A 20384-nucleotide genomic window follows, 5' to 3' on the forward strand; every position below is an offset into this window, starting at 1 on the left:
AACCACAGGGAGGCTAGGTGTCTAGGAGACTAGTGAGAATGCCCCTGCTCCCTTTCAAAAGAGTGCCATGGGATCTTTTCTGTCTAACTGAGAGGACAGATGGGGCCTCGGTTTTACCTCTCATCTGAAAGACAGTCAACTCTGACAGTGCAGCACTCCCTCAGTACTGACCCTCTGACAGTGTGGTGCTCCCTCAGTACTGACCCTCCGACAGTACTGCGCTCCCTCAGTACTGACCCTCTGAGTGCAGCACACCCTCACTAGTGACGCTCTGACAGTGCGGCACTCCCTCAGTAGTGACGCTCTGACAGTGCTCCCTCAGTGCTGACTCTCCGACAGTGCAGCACACCCTCAGTAGTGACGCTCTGACAGTGCGGCACTCCCTCAGTAGTGAAGCTCTGACAGTGCGGCACTCCCTCAGTAGTGACGCTCTGACAGTGCGGCACTCCCTCAGTAGTGACGCTCTGACAGTGCTCCCTCAGTGCTGACTCTCCGACAGTGCAGCACACCCTCAGTACTGACGCTCCGACAGTGCGGCACTCCCTCAGTACTGACCCTCTGACAGTGCTCCCTCAGTGTTGCACTGTAATATTTGCCTAGTTAGTGTGATCAAGTCTCTGGATTGGGCTTGGACCCAGGACTTTCTGACTCAGAGTTGAGATTGCTACCCACTGAGCCACGGCTGGCAATCCAGGCACGGAATGAACTCCTTCACTTGTAATATTTTTCTGTTGTGGATTCACAAATGACCAGTGCAGCAGGGTATTTTCACTGAATACTAGCAGTTTCTCTTACTGGTTCCTTTCAGGAAATCCCTGTACCGTACTTTATGGACAAACCGGAATACGAGTGGACCGAGGAGCAGATCAAACAAGCCAGAGAATATGCCATCAAGGAGCAGGAACTAAACGAAGAGAAGGACAAGTACAGGAAGGTAAACAGGACACCCTTAGCTTACGAAGGTAGAACAGCAGGCACAAAATAAAAAGGAAAATACTGTAGATGCAGAAAAGCTGAAATAAAAACAGAAAGTGCTGGGAATACTCAGCCAGTCTGGAAGCATCTGAAGAAAGAGAAATAGAGTTAACGTTTCAGTTCCGTCACCTTCCATCAGAACAGTGCAGTGCTCCCTCTAGGGAGGAGGAGGAATTGTTACCTTTGCCACAGTCACTTAGCATGTTATTTGTAACTGTGATGAGAGCTGTTCTAGTACTGTGGCACAGGCAGAAAAGATTGGGGGGGATTCTGGGCAAAATCGGGACAGCTCGGAGGCATCAACACATTCAAGGACTTTGGGAAGGGAAGGCGGAGATGTGGTAGTTTGCAAGGATGGATGGGTCAAGTGTTGTTTTTTTGAGGAGAGGGATGAGGACGGCAGATTTGAAGGAGAAGGAACAGAAGCTGAGGAGAGAGAACTGTTAACAATGTCAGCTAACATGGGGATGAGGAGGGGAAGTTGGATGGTCAGCAGCTTTGTGGGAATAGGATCGAGGGAGCAGGTGCTGGGTCTCAAATGCTCGAAGAACGCATGAGGAAATATAGGAGGAAAACTAGAGAAAGATGTGAATTCAGGACGAGGGAAGGGGGATGTTTAGCCCAGTGGGCTAAGGGAAGGGAGGGATGCAGTAGGGATGCTCTCAGTCTTAGTGACAAAGAAGTCAATGAGCTCCTTGCAATTGCCCTAATTCTGACGATTATTTGGGGCAAGAGCTCAGCACCCGAGCTCAGCACCTTGCGAAGGGATGGGGAAAATCAGCTGGAGTGTGGGCTTCTAATCAGCTAGCGTGTGTATGTATATGCATACATGTGTGTGAGCACGTGTTTTGGTGATTCTGTTTTACAAGTTTGTTTGTCCCGCTGAGGCAGAACTAATTTCTCAACTGTTTCACAGACACTGGAGTCTGAGCTCAAGAAACTACAGGGTTCAATTGCAGAAAGCACAAGCATCTTCGATGAGACAATGAACAAACTCTTTGATAAGAAAGTGAGAACTGAAATGATCATCTACCAGGTAAATCCTCACAAACCGCTCATTCTGCTGAGACCAGCACCTTACCTAGTGTCCAGCGACTGTGTCTGCTTAGTGACATCGTCGCCAAATTAGCAACATAATTGGAAAATGTAGTTGGAGCTTTACTCTGTGTCTAACCTTGTGCTGTACCTGTCCTGGGAGTGTTTGACGGGGACAGTGTAGAGGGAGCTTTACTCTGTATCTAACCCCGTACTGTACCTGTCCTGGGAGTGTTTGACGGGGACAGTGTAGAGGGAGCTTTACTCTGTATCTAACCCCCATACTGTACCTGTCCTGGAAGTGTTTGATGGAAACAGTGTAGTGGGAGCTTTACTCTGTATCTAACCCCGTACTGTACTTGTCCTGGAAGTGTTTGATGGAAACAGTGTAGAGGGAGCTTGACTCTGTATCTAACCCCGTTTTGTACCTGTCATGGGAGTGTTTGACGGGGACAGTGTAGAGGGAGCTTTACTCTGTATCTAACCCTGTCGAGGGGGCCTTTATTCCTCAGGCCCCTTTATATAGATATTTTTTTAATAAGTTTATTAAAATCGAATAAATAAACAAAAAAGTCAAATTAAAATGCCATTCTCGGCATTGATGATGCACTCCAGTCCCTGTGGTGCCACCGGTCGTGGAAGGCCTCAAGCGTACCAGCGGACACCGCATGCTCCTTCTCCAGGGACACCCGGAAGTGGAAGAAGAGAAGCCAATCAGGGAGGACAGACCCCCCGACGGCCCACAGCCTGGACCTGTGAATTGCCACCTTGGCCAGGCCCAGGAGCAGACCGACGAGGAGATCCCCCTCCCGGCCCACGCCCCTCCGCACCGGGTGCCCAAAGATCAGGAGCGTGGGACTGAAGTACAACCAGAACTTGAGGAGCAGCCCCTTCAGATACTCAAAGAGGGGCTGCAACCTCGCACACTCCATATATACGTGGAACACAGACTTGTCCAGGCCGCAGAAATTACATGCGGCCTGGGAGTCCGTGATCCTACTTAAAAGTCTATCGCACAGGACTGCCCTGTGCAACACCCTCCACCCCAGGCCCCGATGTAAAGAGGGAAGACTCCCGCGTAGAGAGACCTCCATCGGAGTTTCCCCTCACCGCCAGATGGCAACAGGGACCGCCAGGGCGTGTCCAGCCGGCTGACGAGGGCAAGGAAGTGGAGTGTGTGCAGGAACAGCCCGTACAGGAAACCCCTCCGCGCCGATTGGAATGGCATGATGGACATTTCCGAGAGGCGGCTCGGGTTGTGCGGGACCGGCTCCCGAGGAGAGTTGCGGGGCCTGGGTCCGATGAGCTGTTCCCAGCCGAGCGGGGGTCAGCTCGGACAGCTGAGGCACTCTGCTCCGCCGGCGGGGGAGCGCCCTGACTGGAGGCGACCATGTCCCAGACTCGGAATAGATCCCGGTAAAAGACAGGCAACACCCTCAGAGGCGCGGCTAACGGTCTCCACCGGGAGCTGCGTGTCGGCTTGAAGGCAGTGACACTGGCGGACAAAAATGTGTCCAGCGCACACTATCTGGGAGGACGCTCGACCGACAGGTATCTCTGCAAGGTCCGAAGGCGGAGAGTCGCAACCTGGGTGTGGATGCACACCAGCGACTGACCGCCCTCCTCAATTGGGAGACTCAGGACCGCGGCAGAGAACCAGTGTTTCCTCTTGCCACAGAAGAAATCGACGAGTTTTTTCTGGATCTTGGTGGCAAATACAGGGGGCGGGGCCAAAGTGACCAACCGGTACCACAGCATGGAGGCCACCAGTTGGTTTATGACCAGCACTCGGAGCAGTCCTGTCCAGCGCCCCAGCTGAGCGGTGACTTTCGTCTTCAACTCCTGCCAGTTTGCCGGCCAGGCTTCCTCAGCGGGGCTAAGGTGGACTCCCAGATAGAGGAGGTGCGTGGTGCTCCACGCAAAAGGTGTCATCTCCTCCGGCAGGGAGTCCACCCGCCACCGACCCACCAGGAGACCGGAACATTTCTCCCAATTCATCCTCGCGGAGGATGCAGCAGAAAAGCTCTGCTGGCAGTCGCTCATCCTCCGCTAGTCAACGGAATCTGTGACCGCGAGGAGCACGTCGTCGGCGTAAGCCAAGAGGACGACCCGCATGGCCAGCTTGCGCAGAGCCAATCCCGTCAACCTCTTGCGAAGCAGGCAGAGGAAGGGCTCCACGCAGATGGTGTACAATTGGCCGGACATGGGGCATCCCTGACGCACTCATCTCCCAAAGCGAAGGGGCGCCGTCAAGGACCTGTTAACCTTGACTAGACACTCTGCGGCAGCGTATAAAAGTCGGACCCGGGCCACGAAATGCGGCCCGAGTCCGAAAGCGCACAGAGTCCCGAAAAGGTATTCGTCATCCACCCTGTCGAACGCCTTCTCCTGATCGAGGGAGAGAAAGGCGACCGACTGACCAGTCCTCTGGGAAAGACGGATCAGATCCCGGACCAGGTAGATGTTGTCCTGGATGGACCGGCCCGGGACCGTGTAGGACTGGTCGGGGTGGATCATGTGGGCCAGCACGGAGCCCAGGCGAGTAGACATAGCCCGGGCAAAGATCTTATAATCCGTGCTGAGGAGGGAGACCGGACACCAGTTTTTAAGCAGGCGGAGATCGCCCCTCTTCGGCAGTAGGACGATGACCGCCCTGCGCCACGAGAGGGGCATCTCCCCGGTCGCCAGGCTTTCCCCCAGGACCCGCGTGTAATCGTCCCCCAGGACGTCCCAGAACGCCCTGAGGAACTCCACTGTCAACCCATCCAGCCCTGGGGATTTGCCCCTTGAGAGCTGGTGGAGGGCGCCAGTCAGCTCCGCCAACGTGAGCGGAGCCTCCAACCCTTCAGCGCCCTCCGGGCTGACCTGCGGCAGGTCCTCCCACAAAACTCTGCGTGCGTCCTCGCTGGACGGAGCCGGAGAGAACAACGCACTGTAATAAGTACGGACCAGTAGGCCCATTCCCTCCGGATCCGTGATGGAGGATCCGTCGTCGGCCAGCAGCTCAACGAGCTGCTTACGGACCCCCCGCCATTTTTCCAGCGAGTAGAAGAAGGGTGAGGTGCGGTCCAAATCTTCCAGGATCTGGATCCGCGACCTCACGTATGCGCCTCGGGACCCTATGAGGTGCAGGTCCCTCAGCGCGACCTTCTCTTTGTACGCCTGCCACAGGGTTGGGTCCACGACGGCATGACCGAGGCGGGACTCCAAGTCGAGCACCTCCCTCTCAAGGCGCCCGATCTCAGCCTCCCGCCTCTTGGTCGACCCCTTCGCGTACTCCTGACAGAAGACGCGGATGTGAGTCTTGCCCACATCCCACCATAGCCCCAAGGAGGGGAAGCCCTCCTGCTTCCTTCTCCAGTCGGCACAGAATCGACAGAACGAGTCCCGAAATCGCTCGTCCTCCAGCAGCCGGTTGTTAAAGTGCCAGTACGTGGACCCCGCCCGCGTGCGGAGCGAAGTGAACTCCGCCCACACCTGGCGGTGGTCCGCGCACGGTACCAGCCGCATGGAGGCCGCCGAGACGCGGGAGACGTACGCCTGCGAAAAGTAGAGGCGTTCAATTCGGGACCCCTCTCCTCCAGACCTCCATGTGAAGGCGCTGGAGTTGGGATGGCGATTCCGCCAGACGTCCACCAAGTTAAGGGAGCTGATCAGTCCCCTCAACTTCTCCACCGACGCTTGGCCGCGCTGGGGACCGGAATGATCCCCCACCTTGAGGGTGCAGTTAAAATCACCCCCGAGGATGATGCACTCGCCGCTATCGATGGAGCTCAAGAGAGCGGACACTTCTCCAGAGAAGCGCGCTTGCAACGCGCCGGGCCTGGGCGTGTACACGTTCACAAAGTGGAGCGGCACGCTACTCAGGCGAACGGCGAGGTGGAGCAAGCGGCCCGGCACTAGCTCCTTGACCCCCAAGATCTCCGGCTGAAAAGTCGGGGCCAACAAGATAGCCACCCCACTAGAAATAGGGGTGAGGTCACTCATGTAGACCCCACCTTGCCACTCCAGGAGCCAGGTGGCTTCGTCTCCCGGAACGGTGTGGGTTTCCTGCAGAAAGCTCACCGCGTATCTCCCTTCCCTAAGGACTGAGAGATTGTGAAATCTGCGGTGAGACCCCCTGCTGCCGTTGATGTTGAGGCTGGCTGTGGTTATCTTCATGTCAAAGGTACTTAAAACCCGTCACCAACACCTCACTGTGAGGAGGGAGTGGAAGTGCACCTGGCCCTCCACTCCCCCAGCAATCCATTGAGAAACCCATTAAAACGGCGCCTCTCAACCAGTTTCACGCCCGCGCGCTTGCCCGCTTTCTTAAGGGCGGCACGGACGGCCTAGATGATCAGCGCCAGATTCGACCAACGGCCGAGGGCCAGTTGAACTTTATTGCGGCAACCCCTGCAAGCTGCGAGGAAATCCCGGAGTTCCGCCGTGGGGATGAGAGGCGATTCGGTGGGAGGCACGAGGGACTCCACCACCTCACTGGCGATGGAATCAAGGTCATCCTCCGTGCCCCACACCGAATCCCCATCCTCCTCCGGGTCGTCACCGCCAGCAGCCAACACATCCACCACACACTGTGGGGCGGACGTCCCGGCCCCGCCAGCTGGGCCTGCCTCCGTCACGATCCCACCCCCAGGATCGATGGCGGAGGAGTCCTCTCTGGGTTCTACTGTGAAACTGGAGCCTGTGGGCGCGAGCAGTTCAGGACCCCCCTCCACCTCTGTCCCCAGGCCAATGAGTGGTCCAGGGGAGACAAAAGTTCACTATTCCGGAAATCCAGCCGGAGCCGAGACCGGAGGCGGAGAGAGGAGGCCATCTCCCGCTCCGCCAGCACCCACAGGCCCAGCAGATGGGGCAGCATTCTCGGTTATAACCGGGTCGGATGTCTCCTGGTTGGTGGTGGTCTTCGGCTGGGAGTGCCGACCCACTGGGGCCTCGCCCTCCCTTCCTCTCAGGGCACCTGACCCAGTGGCAGTGGCAGAATGGGCGGCGTCCCCAGGCTCCCCCACCACAAACAGGGCTCCACTGGCTTCCCCCGGAGGGGCCACATGTACAGGTGTCTCCCCCTCCTCTCCATCCTGAGGAATAGGGAGCTCCTGCCCAGACTTTGCAGCCTTGATGGTGGTGGTGGTAAGGGGAACCTGGGGACCTGAAACAGGAGACAGCTCCCCTCCAACAGATGGACCCTGCACCTCAGGGCCCCTTCTTACCTCTGTGGAGGGGTGCCTTCTCCTCTTTTTTCCCACTAGGGAGTGGAGGCTCAGAGACCTCCATGTCATCAGAGGCCTCCGCACCCTCCTTTTTTTCCTTTTTAATCACCCTGGGCCTGAGCCCAGCCCTGGGACAGGTGGATTCCGTGGGAACGGGCTTTGGGCTGAGCTCAGGCTCGGGTTGTGTCAAAGTGTCCAGGGGACGCTCCTCGATGTTTCTTTTTTCTCCGCGTCTTCCTTCCACTCGGAATCACACTCCCCTCCCCGCCGAAGGCTGTGAAAACCACAGCCTCTGGAACCGACTGAGCGATGTGTGGGGGGAGTGGGAGGAGGTGCTGTGGAACCACCTTGGGCCGCCGAGGTGGAATTGGCGGCCGGGAGGTTGGGTTGAGGTCCAAAAGACGCGGTAGCCGTCCCCTGGAACTCTATACTGAAGTGGCCCTCCAAGACCTCCTCACGCGCCAGCTGCATGAATATCTGGCGTCGGAAGGAGTAGACATGTCAGAGGCTGTGCTCCCGAAGACCGAGCGGGATTGGGGTGATCCCCGACCTCACCTCCCCCAGATGCTGTCGGTGGGGGAGGAGGAGCCCATCAGGAATGAAGGGTGGGACGTTTGTAAACATTGCCCGCTGCGCAGTGGCCCCCAGAGGGTCCACTGGCAGGAAAGTCCCACCCACTGTGAGCCCCGTACTTAGGGCAAGGGACAGCGCCCGCTCGGTCTTCAGGAAGAACACAGTCTTCCCATACATCTTTAGGCTGCCACAATGGCCGAGGGGCCGACAACCTCGGCCATTGCCTTAACGCAAGCCTCAATAGTCATGGTAGGGTGGGTGTATCTCTTCACCCCATGCTTTGTTGTCAATATTCTAAATGGTGACGGGGCCGCAGGAGCGGCTGCTGCAGCATAGGAGGGCCCCACCACCAAACAAGGCTGTGAAGCCATCGGGTACAAGAGTCACGTCCACCGATGAGAGAAAAATAAATAAAAATTGAAATGGAGAGAAAGGAATAACAAATTATTGCAAAAAGCAAAAAAGCACAGACTGGAGGGTATGGCTAGGGGGAGAGGCTGAACGAGAGGAGGGTCAGGAGGAATCAGTCTCTTTGCAGGTGTTAATGCAGGCAGTCCTTTTGCTGGTCTTCCAGTTGATAGTGGGAGGGGGTGCGATGTCTTCACCTGGGCAGCTCCAGCTATCCCAGACACACTCTGCTTCCGATGTGCTTTACACAGTAAAGAGAAAGTCTCTTCACCTGGGCAGCTCCAGCTATCCCAGGCTAGCTCGTTGGGGTGGGGAGGGAGCTCCTATTCAATGCTGTTAAACACAGGAGCTCCCTGTTCAAACAAACAACCCCACCCAAAGTCTTCCAGTCTCTTCCTTTCCCCCTCCCCACAACAATCAATGAAAGGACTACAAAACCCAAAGTCACAAGAGCTGACAGCTCTTCTAGTTTCCTGCTTTCTTCTCACAAAAAGATAGATGTCGTTTCAGCCTCAGTCTCTCCCTCTTGCAGCAGCCACACAGCCTCCAGCCTCTGCACACAGCAACAGTCAGCTGCACCTCGTTGATACACTCAGCACCTCCAATTAGCCAGCAGCCAACCCCGTGCTGTACCTGTCCTGGGAGTGTTTGGTGGGACAGTGTCGAGGGAGCTTTACTCTGTATCTAACCCCATTTTTTTTCTCTTTTTTCTCTGGGAGTGTTTGATGGGACAGTGTAGAGGGAGCTTTACTCTGTATCTAACCCCGTTTTTGTTTTGTAGAGGGAGCTTTACTCTGTATCTAACCACCGTGCTGTACCTGTCCTGGGGAGTGTTTGATGGGACAGTGTAGAGGGAGCTTTACTCTGTATATAACCCCGTTTTTTTTTTTCGAACCCCGTTTTTGTTTTGTAGAGGGAGCTTTATTCTGTATCTAACCCCATGCTGTACCTGTCCTGGGAGTGTTTGATGAGGTACAGGGGGATGTACAGATTCGAGTTCCTTTAAGCGTGTGTAAGTGCAAGCGCTGTCCATTCTCATTCGTGTGCTGGAAATTATGGGTCCCTGTCCTGGAATGGGGCTTGAACTTTCAACCTTCTAGATCAGAGGTGACAATGGTACTAACTGAGCCAACTGTTGCTGGTTTTGCATTTAGGAACATTCCGCATCATTGTAGATGTAAAAGTGATTGTTATTGTGCAGGACTAATTGACTCTTTTCCCTGTAGGAGGAGCTGAAGATCTGCAATCTGGTCTTCTCACTGCGGATAGAGGAGGAGATACAAAACAGGGATGCTCAACTGAACTACCTACTCACAGAGCAGAAGGATAACATGGTACATGATATGAATAGAATTAGATCCAAGATAGGTGTATATCTCATTGAAGCATAACACTGCAACTCACTTGCCATTGTATTGACATATCGTTTGTTTGGACTTGACTGATTTTGTAAATGAGAATAATAGTTAAAATTTAAGAATATAAAATAAGAGCAGCAAATGCTGGAAACACTGAGCAGATCAGGCAGTATCATGTAGAGAGTAACAGAGTTAACATTTCAGGCCTGTGACCTTTCATCAGAACTGAGAAAAGTTCGAAATATAATAGGTTTTGAGCAAGTGGAAGGGGGGGGGAGGATGGGAAGAACAACAAAATGAGGGGTCTGTGCTAGATTGGAGGGCAGGAGACATTAAATGACAAAAGGTTTCATGGTACAGAGCCAAAGGGAATGGTAATGGGACAGGTAAAGAAACAAAAGATGTGTCCAGATGAGGTGTGAATGGCAGAATAGTAGCCATCTGAAAGCAAAGAAATTAAGAAACAAGAGAGGAAACGATAAAAAAAGCAAAAAAAAACAGAACAAAATGGGGGCAGAGGTTATGATTGAAAGTTGTTGAACTCAAAATGTTGAGTGCAGAAGGCTGTAAAGTGCCCAGTTGAAATATAGGGTGCTGTTCCTCAAGCTTGCATTGAGCTTCATTGGAACATGGTAGCAGACCAAGAACAGAAAGGTCAGAGTGGGGATTGCCAGATCACTGACAATCCAATTTTGATAAAGGGTTTTGTAGCCACAATGTTCCCTCCACAGAGGCTGCTTGATCTGCTGCTTGACTCCAGCATTGACAATATTTTGCTTTTTTAATGTGGATTTAACTCTGAGTTAATACTGTGGGGGGAAAAGTTTGATGAGGTCTGTTAGCAAGGATCGCGATGTATGATTACCTGTGCCTGATGGAATTGATGCAAGCAGCATGCAAACTTCGTGCCTCCATGATTGTGGCATGCAGCCCAGCACTAAATGCACTACTGACTGGCTGTACACTCAGCAGGGGGCTAACACCGGTTAAAGTTGTTACGAGTGCTTCCATTTTTTGGTTAAATTTTGAGAATTTGTGTTTAATTGTGGAAAAAGGATTCCATAGATGCTGGACTAAAAGAGGTCATTAGCAGGTCTTTTGGACTTGGTTTGTAAACAACAGTTACTGGAAGTCACCTGTTTTCAGATAAATACCCAGCCAGGGGCTTTTTTGACTTGGGGAAGATGTTTACAGAGAAGTGGTAGGTCAAGATTTATAGGGGTCAGGAGGCTTGACTCCTGAGATGTTTTTTGATTTCGCTTTGGACAGACAGTTGGGATATGGAAAGTGTTCTGAAAAGAAGTTAAAAAATCAACCTGCCAAGGACAAACCCCAACTCTTTGAAAAGCCTGTCTGTTTTTCCATCTCTTTGAGAAGCTCTTCGAAGCGAGTGTAAGAAATAGAGGAATTGATGCTGCATTCCTCCTGTAAGGCCTGCCTGACACCCTGTTGCTGCATTTCTCCTGGAAAACCTACCCAAACTGATCTTCAACGTCGCCTGAAAAGAGCCGGTCTAGGAAGATCCCAGTGACAGTCATCTATGCGGATTTGGAACGCCAAACCAAAAAAAGGACAGTTGATATCTTTCCATATCTTCTCTTTTTTCTTCAAGAATTAGCAAGTATTTGGCCAAAGTATTCTTTTTCGTCTGTGTTTTTGTAATAAAGCTCTAAAGAGAAAATCTCTTTATTTTTCAGTTACCTGGGGTGGGTGGGTGTGTGTGAGGGGCTAAGGTAAAAAGGGAAATTTCATATTTCAATCTGTGTTAATGCTTTGCTTTGTTACTAGTTAAGACTTGTTTTTATAATAAACTGATAATGTTGTTACCTGGTTGATGTATTTTATTTTGGGATAAAAATAGAGTCTAATGATTGACAGTATCAGTAACTGGGGAAAAAAGTTAAATATATGTTGTGACCTGTGGAGAAGTGGAACTAGAAAAAAAGTGCACTCCTCTCACCTCGATCACAACAAAGTGAATCTGCACTGATTAAATCCAGCCTGCATCTCTTAAAGGGGATGTGCATTCTGGCTGTAGCAGGTGCTGGAAGTGGCTGGGAAAGACATTGTGAGCAGGAACAGCAGGGCAGAGAGAGGGTTCCTAGGTTCTTGGATGCACTGCTGGAGGCCTTGCTACAAGAGGTGCAAAGGAAGAGAGAGAGGTCATCTTTCTGCAGAGAGCCAGGAGGCACTCCAGACAGACACTATGAAGGCAATGGGAACAGATTGCCACAGAGGTCAATTCCAGGAGTCTGGCCCCAAGGACCTGGATACATTGCTGGAAAAAGTTTAATGATTGCACATTAATAGTCAAGGTCCAAGAATGCATCTTGAGATGTCACCTCCTGCCTACTGCAACACTAACCTTACACACCGCTCAATGTACCATACCCCAATCCCTCAACCATCAGCAATCTATAGCAATCAGGACTCATACCTAACATTCATATGCTCCACCTCATCTTCATACAGTTAACACTGCTGAAAGCCTCATACCCACATCTCACAGCTTCCACATAGTTCCAGCTATTCAGCTATGACAGGCAAAGCACCCATGCACATTGCAACACACTCACTGACACTCTTCCCTCTCTCCTGCAGGACAAGGTGACACCTAACAGGAGGGAGCAACAAAGAACCAGTGGGGACAGGCACGGCTGCATCTCCTCACCCCTTGGAGGAGATGGTGCACCGCATTATTGGTGGGAACTGTGGCCGCTGGAACCATCCAGGAAGCTAGTAGGTTCCTGCGTTATGCACCTTCTCAAATCCCAATTCACCCTCATTCTGCAATCTCTTATGATATACAAGCTGCAGATGGTGTGATCATGTACTCTTACACCCACATCCCTCACCCCGACTCTCCCCTGAGTAGTTATGCTTTCAGATATCCAGTGGTCTAATTCTTGTCAGGCCAGTGGTCCCTGACAGTGAAGGCCCAGAGGGTGGGTAAACCTCTGAGGAAGAAGCATTGTCACTTGATCTGACACTCGCAACCACAGCTCAGGTACTGCCACTGCACGTACCTTAGAGGCAGGATCAGCACGTGGTGAGTCACCAGATACAAGTGGCCTACAGCCAGGCCTGGGGGAAAGGATAACATGTGTGCCAGCTCAGTAGAGGGTGAGATTGCAGATAGGTTCTGTTGCAGAGGACTCAGATGAGCATTTTAATGGGCATTCAGGAAAAGGCTGATGGGCATGCACACTGAAACATGTGGTGCATTGGCAGGCCTGCCAGAGAGCTGATTGTTACTGTCAAGGAGCATGGAGGGGTCTGGCTCCAACTTGGCACAGAACTTCACGCAAATCTTGGAGCCTATCCGTTCCAGCATGGAAATGGTGACCAACTCCTTGAGAACCCTTGTAGACTCAACCGGGATGCGGTGTCTGATGGCTGATAATAGAGTCATAGGAAATTGGAGCAGGAGTAGGCCATTCGGCCCATCGAACCTGCTGTGCCATTCAAACAGATCATGACTGATCATCTACCTCTACGCCATTTTTCCCACTATTCCTTGATGTCATTAGTATCCTGAAATCTCGATTTCTGCCTTGAACATGCACAATGATTGAGCTTCCACATCCCTCTGGGGTAGAGAATTCCACAGATTCACCACCCTCTGAATGAAGAAATTTCTCCTCATCTCAGTCTTAAATGGCCAACCCCTTATTCTGAGACTATGTCCCTCATTCTAGACTCACCAGCCAGGGGAAACATCCTATCCACATCTACCCTGTCATACCCTATAAGAATTTTGTACGTTTCAATGAGATCACCTCTCATTCTTGGAAACCCCCGAGAATACAGGACCCAATTGGTCCTCATAAGACAATCCCGCCATCCCAGGGTTGGGACTGCTGCCATCATGGCTGTGGATACTAGTGCTCAAAGTGCTGGCAGGGCCTTACAGCAGTCCAGCAATCTGTGCTCCAGCAGATTACTATGATTGCTGAGCCACTACCTGTGGCTCTGTGGTGTGTGAACCTGCTGTCAGAATGACAGCATTTGTACTCCCACCACTGCCATCTGCCAGTGCCCCTGCTTCAGCCTGTCAGTCCAGACTACTGCACCCGTGTCAAGGTGGTACAGCATGAAGCTGGGACCTGAAGGCCCAGAACTGTTCGAGGGCGTCTTGCAAGGCTAGCTGCACTCTCTCCCAGTGAAAGTCAGCAGCCTTCCACCAGCTATGCTGCAGCCACTGGGGTAGGAGCACTAAGACAGGGATTGAGGGAAAGCACAAGGTGGAATAGTTGAGTATTGTATGTATTATTGTAAGTGTTGTTGGATAAAGATGGTATCGATTTGTTGTTTTGTGGTATATTTTATTTCATAGGAACAGGAGTAGGCCATTCAGCCCATCGAGCTGCTCCGCCATTCTATTAGATCATGACTGATCATCTATCTAAATGCATTTTCCCACGCTATTCCCATATCCTTTGATGTCATTAGCATCCAGATATCTATTGATTTCTGTCTTGAACATGCTCAATGATTGAGCTTCCACATCCCTCTGGGGTAAAGAATTCCACAGATTCACCACCCTCTGAGTAAAGCAATTCCTCCTCATCTCAGGCGGCACAGTGGCGCAGTGGTTAGCACTGCAGCCTCACAACTCCAGTGACCTGGGTTTCATTCTGGGTACTGCCTGTGTGGAGTTTGCAAGTTCTCCCTGTGACTGCGTGGATTTCCGCCGGGTGCTCCGGTTTCTTCCCACAGCCAAAGACTTGCAGTTTGATAATAAATAAATAAATAAAATAATTTACCTTAGAGATACAGCACTGAAACAGGCCCTTCGGCCCACCAAGTCTGTGCCGACCATCAAGCACCCATTTATACTAATCCTACACTAATCCCATATTCCTACCACATCCCCACCTTCCCTCAATTCCCCTATCTATACTAGGGGCAATTTATAATGGCCTATTTACCTAAATTGGCCATTGTAAATTGCCCCTAGTGTAGATAGGTGGTAGGAGAATGGTGGGGATGTGGTAGGGAATATGGGATTAAGGTAGGATTAGTATAAATGGGTGGTTGTTGGTCGGCATAGACTCGGTGGGCCGAAGGGCCTGTTTCAGTGCTGTATCTCTCTATGACTTTATGACTTTTAAATGGCCAACCTCTTATTCTGAGACTGTGTCCCCTCGTTCTAGACTCACCAGCCAGGGGAAACATCCCATCAACATCCACCCTGTCATGCCCTGTAAGAAGTTAGTAGGTTTCAATGAGATCACCTCTCATTCTTCAAAACTCTAGAGAATACAGGCCCAGTTTCCCCAATCTCTCCTCATAGGACAATCCCGCCATTCCAAGGATTAATCTGGTGAACCTCAGTTGCACTCCCTCTGTAGCAAGACTCAAAGACCTTGATGGACCTGTAATGTTAACTCTGTTTCTCACTCCACAGCTGCTGAGTATTTCCAGCACTTCCTGTTATTTCAGATTTCCAGCATCTGCAGTGTTTTGCTTTTAAGAAAGTTGGGGAAGTGTGGAGCAATGGGGTTCTGGGGATCTTTTCCGGGAAACCAGAGTCTGATAAGACACTCACTGACAGGTTATCCACGATGATGATGTCCTGGATGCCTCTTCCCTCCTCCTTCTCCTCCTCCTCCTGAGATTGGTGGCAAGGGCTGCGTCCTCATGGTGGTCAGGTTATGGAGGACGTAGTGAGCACCCTGAATCAGGAGACAGGACCCAGCGAGTGCTGGAGGGCTACCCAAGTAGTCCAGGCAGCAGTAGCGCTGCTTCATGACCTGCTCCTACTTGCAGCATGACTGTCATTACAGGAGCACTGTCCACATGTGCTCAGGTGGCAGTGGGGAGTCATCAGTCTCGTGAAATGTAGCCGCCGCAGACACTGCTCCTGACTGTGGTACTGGTAGAGGTGCTCCTCCACCCTAGCAAACAGCTTCTCCTTTTTGCTGCCTCTGCTCCTTTTCCCTGTGATGCTGCAGCCCAAGAGTAACGATAGCCCCCCGTGACTGTGAACAAATGGTGCACTCATACCCCTTTCAAAACCACACCACTCCTTCCAAAGGTCCAACACCGCCCCCTTCTGACTGAGAGAACTTCTGTCAACTCCAACGACAACACAGTACTTCCACTAAATCTGCAGCGGTAGAGTACCCAGGTTCCCTACCCTGTGGGATTGGGACTTACTCCAGGTGCCCTGCCCTGTGGGATTGGGACTTACATGGAAACATAGAAAATAGGAGCTGGAGTAGGCCATTCGGCCCTTTGAGCCTGCTCCGCCATTTATTATGATCATGGCTGATCATCCTGTTCCCGCTTTCTGCCCCATATCCTTTGATCCCTCTCACCCCAAGAGCTATATCTAACTCCTTCTTGAAAACATACAATATTTTGGCCTCAACTGCTTTCTGTGGTAGTGAATTCCACAGGCTCACCACTCTCTGGGTGAAGAAATTTCTCGTCATCTCAGTCCTGAAAGGTTTACCCCGTATCCTTAGACTATGACCCCTGATTCTGGACTCCCCCACCATCGGGAACATCCTTCCTGCATCTATCCTGTCAAGCCCTGTTAGAATTTTATATGTTTTATTAGATTCCCCACTCACTCTTCTGAGCTCCAGCGAATATAATCCTAACCGACTCAATCTCTCCTCATACGTCAGTCCCGCCATCCCAGGAATCAGTCTGGTAAACCTCGCTGCACTCCTTCTACAGCAAGAACAACAAGATAAGGAGACCAAAACTGCACACAGTATTCCAGGTGTGGCCTCACCAAGGCCTTGTATAATTGCAGCAAGACATCCCTGCTCCTGTACTCGAATCCTCTCGCTATGAAGGCCAACATACCATTTGTCTTTTTTACCTCCTGTTGCACCTGCATGCTTACCTTCAGTGACTGGTGTACAAGAGCACCCAGGTCTCATTGCATATTCCCCTCTCTCAGTTTATAGCCGTTCAGATAATAATCTGCCTTCCTGTTTTTGCTACCAAAGTGGATAACCTCACATTTAGCCACATTATACTGCATCTGTCATGCATTAGCCCACTCACTCAACTTGTCCAAATCACCCTGAAGCCTCTCTGCATCCTCCTCACAACTCACACTCTCACCCAGTTTTGTGTCATCTGCAAATTTGGAGATATTACATTTAGTTCCCTCATCTAAATAATTCATATATATTGTGAATAGCTGGGGTCCTAGCACCGATCCCAGCGGTACCCCACTGGTCACTGCCTGCCATTCGGAAAAAGACTTGTTTATTCCTACTCTTTGTTTCCTGTCTGCCAAACAATTTTCTATCCATCGCAATACACTAACCCCAATCCCATGCGCTTTAATTTTACACGCTAACCTCTATGTGAGACTTTGTTGAAAGCCTTCTGAAAGTCCAAATAAACCACATCCACTGGCTCCCCCTCATCAACTCTACTAGTTACATCCTCGAAGAATTCTAGTAGATTGTCAAGCATGATTTCCCTTTCGTAAATCTATGCTGACTCTGTCTAATTCTACCACTGCTCTCTAAGTACTCTGCTATAAAATCTTCTATAATGGACTCTAGAATTTTCCCCACTATCAACATCAGGCTGACTGGACTATAATTCCCTGCTTTCTGCATTTTTAAATAGTGGGGTTACATTAGCTACCCTCCAATCTGTAGGAACTGTTCCAGAGTCTATGCATCCACTATTTCTAGGGCCACTTCCTTAAGTACTCTGGGATGTAGACCATCAGGCCCTGGGGATTTATCGGCCTTCAATCCCATCAATTTCCCCAACACCATTTCTCTACTAATACTGATTTCCTTCAGTTCCTCCCTCTCACTAAGCCCTGTGTTCCCCAACATTTCTGGTATGATATTTGTGTCCTCCTTTGTGAAGACAGAACCAAAGTATGCATTTAGTTGGTCAGCCATTTCTTTATTCCCCATAATAAATTCCCCTGTTTCTGACTGTAAGGGACCTATATTTGTCTTCACCAATCTTTTTCTCTTCACATACCTATAGAAACTTTTACAGTTAGTTTTTATGTTCCCCGCAAGCTTACTCTCGTACTCTATTTTCCCCTTCTTAATCAATCCCTTGGTCCTCCTTTGCTGAATTCGAAATGGCTCCCAATCCTCAGGTCTGTTGTTTTTTATGGCAAATTTATATGCCTCTTGCTTGGGTATAATGCTATCTCTAATTTCCCTTGTAAGCCATGGTTTGGCTACCTTGCCCGTTTTACTTTTGCACCAGACAGGAATAAACAATTGTTACAGTTCATCCATGCACTCTTTGAATGTTTGCCATTGCCTATCCACCGTCATCCCTTTAAGTAACATTTCCCAATCCACCATAGCCAACTCGCGCCTCATACCTTCATAGTTTCCTTTATTAAGATTCAGGACCCTAGTCTCAGAATCAACTACGTCACTCTCCATCTTGATGAAGAATTCTATCATATTATGGTCACTCATCCCCAAGGGGTCTCACACCACTAGATTGTCAATTATTCCTCTCTCATTACACAATACCCAGTCTAGGATGGCCTCTTCTCTAGTTGGTTCCTCAACGCATTGGTCCAGAAAACCATCCCGTATACACTCCATAAATTCCTCCTCTACGGTATTGTGACTAATTTGATTTGCCCAATCTATATGCAGATGAAAATCACCCATAATTACAGATGTTCCTTTATCGCATACGTCTCTAATTTCCTCTTTAATGACATTCCCAACATCACCACTAAAGTTTGGGGGTTTATATACAATCCCCACTGATGTTTTTTGCCCCATAGGGTTTCTCAGCTCTACCCATACAGATTCCACATCGTCAGAGCTAATATCCTTCCTCACTATTGCGTTAATTTCCTCTTAAACCAGCAATGCATCTCCACTGCCTTTAGCTTTTTGTCTGTCCTTCCTAAACACTGAATTCCCCTGGATGTTCATTTCCCATCCCTGGTCACCTTGCAGCCATGTCTCCGTATTCCCGACTATATCATACCCGTTTACATCTATTTGCGCGATTAATTCATCCACTTTATTGTGAATGCTCCACGCGTTAAGGCACAAAGCCTTAAGCCTCGTCTTTTTAACATTACTTGTCCCCTTCCCACTATTTTTCACTGTGGCCCTGTTTGATTCAGGCCCTTGATTTCTCTGCCTATCACTTTTCTTATTCCCCTTACTGTCTTTTGTTCTTGTCTTTGATGCCCCCTCCTCTGACACCTTGCAAAGGTTCCCATCCCCCTGCCATTTTAGTTTAAACCCTCTCCAACCACTGTAGCAAATACTCCCCCTAGGACATCAGTCCCGGTCCTGCCCAGGTGTAACCCGTCCAGTTTGTACTGGTCGCTCCTCCCCTGTGCACCTCCCCCAGAACCAGTCCCAATGCCCCAGGAATCTAAAATCCTCCCCCTCACACCATCTCTTCAGCCACATATTCATCCGATATATCCTGTTATTTCTACTCTGGCTAGCACGTGGCACTGGTAGTAATCCTGAAATCACTACCTTTGAGGTCCTACTTTTTAAACTTACTTCCTAGCTCCCTATATTCTGCTTTTAGGACCTCATCATTTTTTTTTTAACCTATGCCGTTTGTACCAATGTGTACCACGACCACTGGCTGTTCACCCTCCCCCTTCAGAATGTCCTGTAACCGCTCTGAGACATCCTTGACCCTAGCACCAGGGAGGCAACATACCATCGTGGAGTCTCTTTTGTGGCCACAAAAATGCCTATCTATTCCCCTTACAATTGAATTCCCTGTAACTATTGCATTCCCACACTTTTTACTCCTCCCCTGTGCAGCAGAGCCAACTGTGGTGCAACAAATTGGGCTGTTGCTGCTTTCCCCTGAGAGGCCATTCCCTCCAACAGTATCCAAAGTAGTATACCTGTTTTGCAGGGGAATAGCCACTGGAGATTCCTGCACTGCCTGCCTAGTCCTCTTGCTCTGCCAAGTGGTCACCCATTCCCTTACTGCCTGTGGAGTCTGAGCCTGCGGTGTGACCACCTCTCTATACGTGCTATCCATGATACTCTCTGTCTTGCGGATGCTCCACAATGTCCCCAGCCGCCGCTCCAGCTCTGAAACCCGGGCTTCCAGGAGCTGTAGCTGGAGACACTTCCTGCACACATGCTGGTCCCGGGCACTGGAATTGTTTCTGGCTTCCCGCATAGAACACGAGGAGCACACCACGGCTTTGAGCTCTCCTGCCATGACTTAACCCTTTAAATTAAACCTTTTGGAAGATGCTAAATATATAATGTCAATTACTCTAGGGTCCTCATTACCACAGAACTCCCTAAAAAATACGAGTTATTATATATGAAAATAAACTGTAGACCTTTCTTACCTAAGTTACTAAGGTTATTTAGTTATTAAGAGCTATTCCCTAACAGCAGTTACTCACCAACCAAACACCTTGCAGCTTTCCTGTGATGTCACTGTTGACTTTTTTTTTTAAAAACTCCACGTACCTGGACTGCTCACACACAGGTCCGACTGCTCTCCGCTCCCTGCGCCGGTCCCACTCAGTATCACTCCTTCCCGCTGCCGCTGCTCTTTTAAACTGTGCCGGTTCCACTCAGTATCACTCGTTCCACTCAGTATCACTCCTTCCCGCTGCCATTGCTCTTTTAAACTGTGCCGGTCCCACTCAGTATCACTCCTTCCCGCTGCCATTGCTCTTTTAAACTGTGCCGGTCCCACTCAGTATCACTCCTTCCCGCTGCCATTGCTCTTTTAAACTGTGCCGGTCCCACTCAGTATCACTCCTTCCTGCTGCCATTGCTCTTTTAAACTGTGCCGGTCCCACTCAGTATCACTCCTTCCTGCTGCCATTGCTCTTTTAAACTGT

The 20384-nt window shown here is 50.4% G+C and overlaps 1 protein-coding gene across 3 annotated transcripts in view; it reads left to right on the top strand.

Annotated features, from left to right (window-relative positions):
* cfap43 (cilia and flagella associated protein 43) overlaps positions 1–20384 on the top strand; it is a 293334-nt gene that overhangs the window by 237436 nt on the left and 35514 nt on the right. For all 3 annotated transcript variants that reach the window (XM_068053204.1, XM_068053205.1, XM_068053206.1), the window contains 3 exons: positions 809–934; positions 1892–2011; positions 9428–9535. In XM_068053204.1, coding sequence (XP_067909305.1) covers positions 809–934; positions 1892–2011; positions 9428–9535 — 354 coding nt within the window. The remainder of the gene's footprint in view (positions 1–808; positions 935–1891; positions 2012–9427; positions 9536–20384) is intronic.

Source organism: Heterodontus francisci, chromosome 20 (genome assembly GCF_036365525.1).
Source record: "Heterodontus francisci isolate sHetFra1 chromosome 20, sHetFra1.hap1, whole genome shotgun sequence".
Lineage (NCBI taxonomy): Eukaryota > Metazoa > Chordata > Chondrichthyes > Heterodontiformes > Heterodontidae > Heterodontus > Heterodontus francisci.